The following is a 13,023-nucleotide window of genomic DNA, read 5'->3' as shown; positions in this document are numbered from 1 at the left end:
GCTCCATTTATACATACCTGCGGCTCACTTCACCCTGGGGAACAACACCCTGGAGCACTGCTCCATTTATACATACCTGCGCCTCACTTCACCCTGGGGAACAACACCCTGGAGCACTGCTCCATTTATACATACCTGCGGCTCACTTCACCCTGGGGAACAACACCCTGGAGCACTGCTCCATTTATACATACCTGCGGCTCACTTCACCCTGGGGAACAACACCCTGGAGCACTGCTCCATTTATACATACCTGCGGCTCACTTCACCCTGGGGAACAACACCCTGGAGCACTGCTCCATTTATACATACCTGCGGCTCACTTCACCCTGGGGAACAACACCCTGGAGCACTGCTCCATTTATACATACCTGCGGCTCACTTCACCCTGGGGAACAACACCCTGGAGCACTGCTCCATTTATACATACCTGCGGCTCACTTCACCCTGGGGAACAACACCCTGGAGCACTGCTCCATTTATACATACCTGCGGCTCACTTCACCCTGGGGAACAACACCCTGGAGCACTGCTCCATTTATACATACCTGCGGCTCACTTCACCCTGGGGAACAACACCCTGGAGCACTGCTCCATTTATACATACCTGCGCCTCACTTCACCCTGGGGAACAACACCCTGGAGCACTGCTCCATTTATACATACCTGCGGCTCACTTCACCCTGGGGAACAACACCCTGGAGCACTGCTCCTTTTATACATACTTGCGGCTCACAATTAGGGCATCAAACATATTTAACCTGGCTAGAAAAGTATTGAAAGAGAAAGCGCGCAGGGCATTCTACACCATAAAGAGTCGTTTTATCAAAATCAAAGCCCCAGTCAAAATTTGGTTAAAATTCTTTAATAGTTTAATTCAAGATATTCTATTGTATGGCAGTGAAATCTGGAGACCAATCCTAAATCATAACTCAGAAAACTGGGATAAATGCCCAACTGAGACACTCCAAGGAGGGAGGCGGGGAGGGAGGGACAGTGGCGGGAGGGAAGGCGAGAAAGGAAGGATGGAAGAAGATGAGGGAGGGACGGAGAGAGGCGAGGAGGGAGGGGGGAAGGCGAGGGAAGGGACAGTCGGGAAGGGAAGGCGAGGAAGGAGGGACATGGGGAGGTTGGCAAGTAAAAAGGGAGGGACGCAGGCGGGGAAGGGAGGGTGGAGGCAGGGACGGAGGGGAGGGGGGAAGGACGGAGGGACCTGAGGGGGGAGAAATGGATGGAGGCAAAGAGGGAGTGATGGAGGGACGTGAGGGGGAAAGATGGGTGGAGAGATACAGGCGGGGAAGGAGGGGGGCATGGAGGCGAGGAGGGAGTGACGGACGGAGGAGAGACGGAAGGCGAGGAAGGCTGGAGGGACGCAGCCTGGGAAGGAGGGGGGAGGGAGGGAGCGAGGGGTTGATTGAGGGAGCGATGGGTGAGGTGAGGAGGGAGGCGACGAAGGAGGGAGAGAGGTGAGGGGGGGACAGAGGGAGGTGAGGAGGGAGTGACGGAGGGAGGCGAGGGGGAAGACGAGGAGGGATGGAGGTACGCAGCCTGGGAAGGAGGGGGGATGGAGGGAGTGAGGGGTTGAGGGAGCGATGGTGGGTGAGGTGAGGAGGCCACGAGGGAGGTGAGGGGGGGCGAGGAGGGAGCAAGGGGTGGAGGGAGCGAGGGCTGGACGGGAGGGAGGCGAGGAGGGAGGGATTAAATGTGGGGAGGGAGGCATCACCGGGGGTGGGTGGGAGGGGTGGAGGGAGTGAGGGAGGGAGGCAAGGAGGAAGCGATTGTTGGAGGGAGGGAGCGATGGAGGGTTGAAGGGAGCGAGGGAAGTTGTATTGTTGTTTTGTTCAGAGGGAAGGGGACAGTCCTCTTTGCGTTATTGCTTACTTGTTTTATCATTTCTGGGGTCTTGTTTAGTGTATTATTATTTCAGGACTGGACCCTGTGGTTTTCCTGAGTGATACATATCGTTGTGTAGAGTCAGGTATTATTATTTGTTACCGTGAGCTGTCTTGTGTCTGTCATTCCTGAGCACTGCATCACCACTGTACCTGTGCACTGCAAACCACTCTGCCACAGGCCCTTTTTATGTTTAATAGCAGATCATAGGCAGTGTGTTGGTGTCTCTTTTATAAAAGAATGATTTTTTTGGACCACACAATCTACATCAATGTCCTGAACATGATGTAATGACTTGATATAAAATGCCTTTATTTATACCACAGCAATGCCACTCTCCCTGTACCACTCCACAGCAATGCCACTCTCCCTGTACCACTCCACAGCAATGCCACTCTCCCTGTACCACTCCACAGCAATGCCACTCTCCCTGTACCACTCCACAGCAATGCCACTCTCCCTGTACCACTCCACAGCAATGCCACTCTCCCTGTACCACTCCACAGCAATGCCACTCTCCCTGTACCACTCCACAGCAATGCCACTCTCCCTGCACACCACTCCACAGCAATGCCACTCTCCCTGTACCACTCCACAGCAATGCCACTCTCCCTGTACCACTCCACAGCAATGCCACTCTCCCTGTACACCACTCCACAGCAATGCCACTCTCCCTGTACCACTCCACAGCAATGCCACTCTCCCTGTACCACTCCACAGCAATGCCACTCTCCCTGTACCACTCCACAGCAATGCCACTCTCCCTGTACCACTCCACAGCAATGCCACTCTCCCTGTACACCACTCCACAGCAATGCCACTCTCCCTGCACCACTCCACAGCAATGCCACTCTCCCTGCACACCACTCCACAGCAATGCCACTCTCCCTGTACCACTCCACAGCAATGCCACTCTCCCTGTACCACTCCACAGCAATGCCACTCTCCCTGCACACCACTCCACAGCAATGCCACTCTCCCTGTACCACTCCACAGCAATGCCACTCTCCCTGTACCACTCCACAGCAATGCCACTCTCCCTGCACACCACTCCACAGCAATGCCACTCCCCCTGTACCTCCACAGCAATGCCACTCTCCCTGCACTCCACAGCAATGCCACTCTCCCTGTACCACTCCACAGCAATGCCACTCTCCCTGTACCACTCCACAGCAATGCCACTCTCCCTGCACCACTCCACAGCAATGCCACTCTCCCTGTACCACTCCACAGCAATGCCACTCTCCCTGCACACCACTCCACAGCAATGCCACTCTCCCTGCACCACTCCACAGCAATGCCACTCTCCCTGTACCACTCCACAGCAATGCCACTCTCCCTGCACCACTCCACAGCAATGCCACTCTCCCTGTACCACTCCACAGCAATGCCACTCTCCCTGTACCACTCCACAGCAATGCCACTCTCCCTGCACCACTCCACAGCAATGCCACTCTCCCTGTACCACTCCACAGCAATGCCACTCTCCCTGTACCACTCCACAGCAATGCCACTCTCCCTGTACCACTCCACAGCAATGCCACTCTCCCTGTACCACTCCACAGCAATGCCACTCTCCCTGTACCACTCCACAGCAATGCCACTCTCCCTGTACACACTCCACAGCAATGCCACTCTCCCTGTACCACTCCACAGCAATGCCACTCTCCCTGTACCACTCCACAGCAATGCCACTCTCCCTGCACACCACTCCACAGCAATGCCACTCTCCCTGTACCACTCCACAGCAATGCCACTCTCCCTGTACCACTCCACAGCAATGCCACTCTCCCTGTACCACTCCACAGCAATGCCACTCTCCCTGCACACCACTCCACAGCAATGCCACTCTCCCTGTACCACTCCACAGCAATGCCACTCTCCCTGTACCACTCCACAGCAATGCCACTCTCCCTGTACCACTCCACAGCAATGCCACTCTCCCTGCACACACTCCACAGCAATGCCACTCTCCCTGCACACCACTCCACAGCAATGCCACTCTCCCTGTACCACTCCACAGCAATGCCACTCTCCCTGCACCACTCCACAGCAATGCCACTCTCCCTGTACCACTCCACAGCAATGCCACTCTCCCTGTACCACTCCACAGCAATGCCACTCTCCCTGCACACCACTCCACAGCAATGCCACTCTCCCTGTACCACTCCACAGCAATGCCACTCTCCCTGCACCACTCCACAGCAATGCCACTCTCCCTGCACCACTCCACAGCAATGCCACTCTCCCTGCACACCACTCCACAGCAATGCCACTCTCCCTGTACCACTCCACAGCAATGCCACTCTCCCTGTACCACTCCACAGCAATGCCACTCTCCCTGCACCACTCCACAGCAATGCCACTCTCCCTGTACCACTCCACAGCAATGCCACTCTCCCTGTACCACTCCACAGCAATGCCACTCTCCCTGCACACCACTCCACAGCAATGCCACTCTCCCTGCACACCACTCCACAGCAATGCCACTCTCCCTGCACACCACTCCACAGCAATGCCACTCTCCCTGCACCACTCCACAGCAATGCCACTCTCCCTGTACCACTCCACAGCAATGCCACTCTCCCTGCACCACTCCACAGCAATGCCACTCTCCCTGCACACCACTCCACAGCAATGCCACTCTCCCTGTACCACTCCACAGCAATGCCACTCTCCCTGCACACCACTCCACAGCAATGCCACTCTCCCTGTACCACTCCACAGCAATGCCACTCTCCCTGTACCACTCCACAGCAATGCCACTCTCCCTGTACCACTCCACAGCAATGCCACTCTCCCTGTACCACTCCACAGCAATGCCACTCTCCCTGTACCACTCCACAGCAATGCCACTCTCCCTGTACCACTCCACAGCAATGCCACTCTCCCTGTACCACTCCACAGCAATGCCACTCTCCCTGTACCACTCCACAGCAATGCCACTCTCCCTGTACCACTCCACAGCAATGCCACTCTCCCTGTACCACTCCACAGCAATGCCACTCTCCCTGTACCACTCCACAGCAATGCCACTCTCCCTGTACCACTCCACAGCAATGCCACTCTCCCTGTACCACTCCACAGCAATGCCACTCTCCCTGCACACCACTCCACAGCAATGCCACTCTCCCTGTACCACTCCACAGCAATGCCACTCTCCCTGTACCACTCCACAGCAATGCCACTCTCCCTGTACCACTCCACAGCAATGCCACTCTCCCTGTACCACTCCACAGCAATGCCACTCTCCCTGTACCACTCCACAGCAATGCCACTCTCCCTGTACCACTCCACAGCAATGCCACTCTCCCTGTACCACTCCACAGCAATGCCACTCTCCCTGTACCACTCCACAGCAATGCCACTCTCCCTGTACCACTCCACAGCAATGCCACTCTCCCTGTACCACTCCACAGCAATGCCACTCTCCCTGTACCACTCCACAGCAATGCCACTCTCCCTGTACCACTCCACAGCAATGCCACTCTCCCTGTACCACTCCACAGCAATGCCACTCTCCCTGTACCACTCCACAGCAATGCCACTCTCCCTGCACACCACTCCACAGCAATGCCACTCTCCCTGTACCACTCCACAGCAATGCCCTTCTCCCTGTACCACTCCACAGCAATGCCCCTCTCCCTGTACCACTCCACAGCAATGCCCCTCTCCCTGTACCACTCCACAGCAATGCCACTCTCCCTGTACCACTCCACAGCAATGCCACTCTCCCTGCACACCACTCCACAGCAATGCCACTCTCCCTGCACACCACTCCACAACAATGCCACTCTCCCTGTACCACTCCACAGCAATGCCACTCTCCCTGCACACCACTACACAGCAATGCCACTCTCCCTGCACACCACTCCACAGTGAGGCAAGGCTGTGCCATTTTCGAAATCTATTGTGCTCTGTGATTGTTCTCTGCCCCCTGTGGCCTGACAGTGGTACTGCAGCTCTGTGTGGCGTGTACAGTTCGGGGGTATTGTGTTCTGTGATTGTTCTCTGCCCCCTGTGGCCTGACAGTGGTACTGCAGCTCTGTGTGGCGTGTACAGTTCGGGGGTATTGTGTTCTGTGATTGAGCTCTGTCCCCCTGTGGCCTGACAGTGTTACTGCAGCTCTGTGTGGTGTGTACAGTTCGGGGGTATTGTGTTATGTGATTAAGCTCTGCCCCCTGTGGCCTGACAGTGGTACTGCAGCTCTGTGTGGTGTGTACAGTTCGGGGGTATTGTGTTCTGTGATTAAGCTCTGCCCCCTGTGGCCTGACAGTGGTACTGCAGCTCTGTGTGATGTGTACAGTTCAGGGGTATTGTGTTCTGTGATTAAGCTCTGCCCCCTGTGGCCTGACAGTGGTACTGCAGCTCTGTGTGGTGTGTACAGTTCGGGGGTATTTGACTGCGTTTGGAAAGCAATAATAGAATAGAATAGCAAGTCGTTTATACAGTGAAAAGTTTTATTGAGTAGAAGGGCTTTGTGGAAAATGACGATCTTTCATTTTAGTTTTAAACTTTAATGGGATATTTTACACTGGAATATACAAGTGACCATAAAGTCAATACAATGAACACCTTTGTTTTTTACAGAGTGCTTAAGCGTGACGTGGAAGTGACGTCCCCCAGTGCAATGACTCCTAACTCACTCCCTCAGCCTCTGTTTACAATGCACTGAGTGCAATATCAATGCACAGTGTGCTCTGGAAACGCTGGAGTAGGACACACACACACACACACAGACACACACACACAGACACACAGACACACAGACACACACACACACACACAGACACACAGACACACACACACAAACACACACACACACACACACACACACACACACACACACACACACACACACACACACACACACACACACACACACACACACACACACACAGACACACACACACACACACACACACACACACACACACACACACACACACACACACACACACACACACACACACACACACACACACACACACACACACACACACACACACACACACACACACACACACACACACACACACACACACACACAGACACACACACACAACACACACACACACACACACACACAGACACACAGACACACACACACACACACACACACACACACACACACACACAGACACACACAAACACACAAACACACACACAGACACACACACACAGGTACTTCCTGCTAGCCTCAGAAATCTGTACAGAAGATGTAACACTGAACAGAATGGAGTATGATGTTGGTATTTACTGTACCAGGAATATCTCACTATTTTGACAAATGTTTGTAAAATGTTACATTTAAATTTCTGTTTTGAACCCTTATTATCATAAAATAATGACATATTATAACAATATAATGGTTTGTGTCTGTCGATCCCTCCTCCAAGCACACTGGAGATGGGACAGTGTCTTCTTCCATTCTGCCTGTTTGATCAGCCTGTATTGGGATGAGCCACACGCTTTGTAGAGCATTTTACAGCACTGCGGAATGAACCTGCATTGCATAACCTGCCCACCTTTGCTCTGAGGCGCTGCTGCAGTGCAGGGAGTTCCTCGTGCTGTGTAGTGCTCTGCATATCCCAGCAGGGTAAGGGAGGTCAATGCAGTGTTTGCTCAAGCGAAAGGTTTGACCCCTTTTGTTTCAAAAGAAAAGAAAAATACAATAACTGTTGGAAGTTACAAAACGATTGAGAAATGTCTTTGGTGCCCAACAGCAGCCCTTCTTGACAAACAATCACAGGTTATTCTTTATATTCCTTTAGGAAACAGAAAGGCCCGCCCCGCACGGCCACGCTGGCGCTCACACTGCTGTGGCATCCTCAGAACTGGCAGTCATAGCGAACGGAGATGGCACACAACAAACAGATGCACTAGGAAATAAACCAACGGCAGCCACAAGCATACTGCTTAGAATCAGACTCCTGAAGAACAGAATGCTGCCATCTAGGGGGTTCGCACAGTACTGCACGTCTCGTGGATTTGGGAGTTTGCGTTGATTGGCGCTCTCCTTTACAAATCCTTCCAGGCTGTGATACACTTCCGCACTGAAGAGATGGGAGGCGGGTTTGTTTAAATGAGAATGATCCTGGTAACGGAGAGAGCAGCCTGTGATCACTGCAGAGGCTGAGTGCTGGGGCTCACCTGCTGGGGACACTGCTGTTCAAGAAGTTTCTTAACTGATAGCGATTGTGTAGAGAATGTCTCTGCAGTGCTGCCTCAGTATTGCACCTTTGCTTTGGGTGGCTCCGTTTGTCAGGCCTGACTTTTCCTTTATAGGGGCCTTTCACTAATTCACTGTTTTTAATATATATATATATATATATATATATATATATATATATATATATATATATATATATATATATATATATATAGATATATATATATATGAGTTAATATAATATTAAGAGTTAGTAAATGTTTTAACACACCTTCCCTTGCATTGCTGTGCTTGGAAGTGATATTCTTCAGTACATTCTTAAGAATCAACAGCGTTGTATCTGGAACTGTTCTCAGCTTGCCCCATGCTTGATCTGACAGCCAGCACAATCAATACAGTACAGTCTAGAGATCACTGTACTGTGCTGGGTATCTGAGAGCCAGCGCAATCAATACAGTACAGTCTAGAGATCACTGTACTGTGCTGGGTATCTGAGAGCCAGCGCAATCAATACAGTACAGTCTAGAGATCACTGTACTGTGCTGGGTATCTGAGAGCCAGCGCAATCAATACAGTACAGTCTAGAGATCACTGTACTGTGCTGGGTATCTGAGAGCCAGCGCAATCAATACAGTACAGTCTAGAGATCACTGTACTGTGCTGGGTATCTGAGAGCCAGCGCAATCAATACAGTACAGTCTAGAGATCACTGTACTGTGCTGGGTATCTGAGAGCCAGCGCAATCAATACAGTACAGTCTAGAGATCACTGTACTGTGCTGGGTATCTGAGAGCCAGCGCAATCAATACAGTACAGTCTAGAGATCACTGTACTGTGCTGGGTATCTGAGAGCCAGCGCAATCAATACAGTACAGTCTAGAGATCACTGTACTGTGCTGGGTATCTGAGAGCCAGCGCATTCAATACAGTACAGTATAGAGAACTCAGTACTGTGGATCTGAGAGCCAGCACATTCAATACAGTACAGTATAGAGAACTCAGCACTGTGGATCTGAGAGCCAGATCATTCAATACAGTACAGTATAGAGAACTCAGTACTGTGGATCTGAGAGCCAGCACATTCAATACAGTCTAGTATAGAGAACTCAGTACTGTGGATCTGAGAGCCAGCTCATTCAATACAGTACAGTATAGAGAACTCAGTACTGTGGATCTGAGAGCCAGCACATTCAATACAGTACAGTATAGAGAACTCAGTACTGTGGATCTGAGAGCCAGCTCATTCAATACAGTACAGTATAGAGAACTCAGTACTGTGGATCTGAGAGCCAGCTCATTCAATACAGTACAGTATAGAGAACTCAGCACTGTGGATCTGAGAGCCAGTGCATTCAATACAGTACAGTATAGAGAACTCAGTACTGTGGATCTGAGAGCCAGATCATTCAATACAGTACAGTATAGAGAACTCAGCACTGTGGATCTGAGAGCCAGTACATTCAATACAGTACAGTATAGAGAACTCAGTACTGTGGATCTGAGAGCCAGTACATTCAATACAGTACAGTATAGAGAACTCAGCACTGTGGATCTGAGAGCCAGCACATTCAATACAGTACAGTATAGAGATCTCAGCATTGTACTGGGGATCTGAGAGACAGCTAATTCAAAACTGAGAAGTAAATGCAGGGTAGTGAATGTTTCTTTTTTTTTTTTTTAACATATATCAAAGTCTGTAATGTGCATGATATCACACTGGTGTAATGGTTGTTGTTTTTGTATTGGTTTAGTTTTTTTCACATTGATCTAACGCTACGCTATACAAAGTCAGCTCTAAGTAGTTGCTGTCTCCTGCAGTGTGGAAGCCTGCCGGTCTCAATGATGGGTGGGCTGCTGCCTGTCACCTGCAGGGGGTGCTGTTGTTAAAGCCTGGGAGAGCGGCGGCTCTCTCACACTCTCTCACTCTCTCTCAGCTCTCCAGAGCCGCGGCCTGCCTCTCCCCCTCTGGGTGATGGGTAAAAAAGCTTCATGATCGCCATCTACTGAGCGGCAACAAGACCTGCAAAAAAACAAATTCACAGCAGAGTTCCAGTTAAACTGCAGAACATTGAAAATATCAATGCATATCCCAGACTCACTTCCACAAGCCAGAAATGAACACTCAGGCAGTGCAGGGGAGAACAATTCAATGAAACCATTCAGAACCTGGCTGGGACACAGGGCTGGGACACAGGGCTTCAGTGAAAGAGGCACAAACGACACCCGGATGGAATGGAAGAAGCTGGTTTGATGCTCCTGTGGGCTGGGCATGCAGCTTACAGCAGAGCATGCAAGTGAGAAGAGACTGCAACAAGAACAGGACTGCATCGCCTGCGTTCCCACCGCTCGCTCGCTCCACTCTCTCTCCTGCACCAGCACAGCCTCCCTTTTCAGTTCAGCACTTACTGATGAGACCTACACAGCTCCCGTCCCGTTACGTGGGGGTCACGTGATGGTTCTGTCTAGGTGGATCTCGTGTTTAGGATTGTTACTGTTTGTACAATAATCTTTCAACAAAGGGCTGTGTAATTTACAAGTGGAAATGTGTGTTCCCAGCCCCTCTGCTCTCTCTACACCACACTGCCTCCCTCCCAGCCCCTCCACTCCCTCCACTACACCACACTGCCTCCCTCCCAGCCCCTCTGCTCTCTCCACTACTCCCAGCCCTCTCCACTCCACTACCACACTGCCTCCCTCCCAGCCCCTCTCCTCTACAGCCCACTACACCACACTGCCTCCCTCCCAGCCCCTCCGCTCTCTCCACTACACCACACTGCCTCCCTCCCAGCCCCCCAGCTCTAGCCACTACACCACACTGCCTCCCTCCCAGCCCCTCCGCTCTCTCCACTACACCACACTGCCTCCCTCCCAGCCCCTCAGCTCCACTACACCACACTGCCTCCCTCCCAGCCCCTCAGCTCTCTCCACTACACCACACTGCCTCCCTCCCAGAGAGCTCTGAGAAACTAGGTGTCCCAGGAAAGAGACTGAAGTTGAACTGAACTGAGGAGCCGAGACGAGATTGACTCTCCGCAGAGAGAGAGGAAAGAGAGAGAGAGAGAGAGAGAGAGAGAGAGAGAGAGAAGCAGGGCTGATCTGGAATCCTAATACCAGCGTCTCACAGTGCCCCCTTGTGCATCCTGCTTCACTTACATTGCCTTGTGTTAAGCATTTCCATTATCTGTGGAGACAAAGAAAAAGAAAACAAACACAAATGACTCCTCACTCAGACACAATGTACATTCTTCTTATTCTACCAATCATTGTGTTCTGGGCTGGATTCAGTGTGTGTAAGAAAGCTGCAGTGATGGAGCCGTACCACCAGGGGGCAGTGGGCGTTCAGAAGCATTCATTCATTTATATCATGTATACTTCACACCGGGTTGGTTTTATTTTGCTCCAATGCATTCTAAATTACCACAATGTGTACCCACCCAGTATAAAAGAAATACCACTACTGTGTTCACAGAGCCCAAACACAACCAGTACAACACAGAGCTCAACACAACACAGAGCCCAAACACAACACAGAGCCCAAACACAACCAATACAACACAGAGCCCAAACACAACACAGAGCCCACAACACAGAGCCCAAACACAACCAATACAACACAGAGCCCAAACACAACCAATACAACACAGAGCCCAAACACAACCAATACAACACAGAGCCCAAACACAACCAATACAACACAGAGCCCAAACACAACACAGAGCCCAAACACAACCAATACAACACAGAGCCCAAACACAACACATACAACACAGACAAATACAACACACAACACAACACAGAGCACAAAGCCCAAACACAACACAGAGCCCAAACACAACACAGAGCCCAAACACAACCAATACAACACAGAGCCCAAACACAACCAATACAACACAACAATAGACAAAGCCCAAACACAACACAACACACCCAAACACAACACAGAGCCCAAACACAACCAATACAACACAGAGCCCAAACACAACACAGAGCCCAAACACAACCAATACAACACAGAGCCCAAACACAACACAGAGCCCAAACACAACACAGAGCCCACACACAGCAAACACAACACAGAGCCCAAACACAACCAATACAACACAGAGCCCAAACACAACAAACACAACACAGAGCCCAAACACAACACCAACACAGAGCCCAAACACAACACAGACAACACAGACAACAAACACAACACAGAGCCCAAACACAACCAATACAACACAGACAACAAACACAACCAATACAACACAGAGCCCAAATACAACACAGAGCCCAAACACAACACAATACAACACAGAGCCCAAACACAACACAGAGCCCAGACACAACCAAACACAGAGCCCAAACACAACACAGAGCCCAAACACAACCAATACAACACAGAGCCCAAACACAACACAGAGCCCAAACACAACCAATACAACACAGAGCCCAAACACAACCAATACAACACAGAGCCCAAACACAACACACAACACAGAGCCCAAACACAACCAATACAACACAGAGCCCAAACACAACCAATACAACACAGAGCCCAAACACAACCAATACAACACAGAGCCCAAACACAACACAGAGCCCAAACACAACCAATACAACACACCCAAACACAACACAACACAGAGCCCAAACACAACCAATACAACACAGAGCCCAAACACAACCAATACAACACAGAGCAAACACAACACAGAGCCCAAACACAACCAATACAACACAGAGCCCAAACACAACACAGAGCCCAAACACAACCAATACAACACAGAGCCCAAACACAACACAGAGCCCAAACACAACAACACAGAGCCCAAACACAACACAGAGCCCAAACACAACACATACAACACAGAGCCCAAACACACAACCAATACAACACAGAGCCCAAACACAACAAACACAACACAGAGCCCAAACACAACACAATACAACACAGAGCACAGAGCCCAAACACA

General features: G+C 50.9%; 1 protein-coding gene across 2 annotated transcripts in view; it reads right to left on the bottom strand.

Moving 5' to 3' along the window:
• Window positions 1–9,612: 9,612 nt before the first annotated feature.
• LOC121320133 (LHFPL tetraspan subfamily member 3 protein) overlaps window positions 9,613–13,023 on the bottom strand; it is a 70,043-nt gene continuing 66,632 nt past the window's right edge. Inside the window, exons 3-4 of one of the 2 annotated variants that reach the window (XM_041258391.1) lie at window positions 11,219–11,246; window positions 9,613–10,085 (exon numbers count right to left, since the gene is read on the bottom strand). In XM_041258391.1, the coding sequence (XP_041114325.1) occupies window positions 11,230–11,246 (17 nt within the window). In that variant the 3' untranslated portion in view covers window positions 9,613–10,085; window positions 11,219–11,229. The remainder of the gene's footprint in view (window positions 10,086–11,218; window positions 11,247–13,023) is intronic. The other variant, XM_041258390.1, reaches the window with a different exon arrangement.

This window comes from Polyodon spathula, chromosome 8 (assembly GCF_017654505.1).
Source record: "Polyodon spathula isolate WHYD16114869_AA chromosome 8, ASM1765450v1, whole genome shotgun sequence".
In the NCBI taxonomy this organism is placed as follows: Eukaryota; Metazoa; Chordata; class Actinopteri; order Acipenseriformes; family Polyodontidae; genus Polyodon; species Polyodon spathula.
The sequence above is the reverse complement of the archived record's forward strand: the minus strand, read 5'-3'. Positions and strand labels throughout refer to the sequence as shown.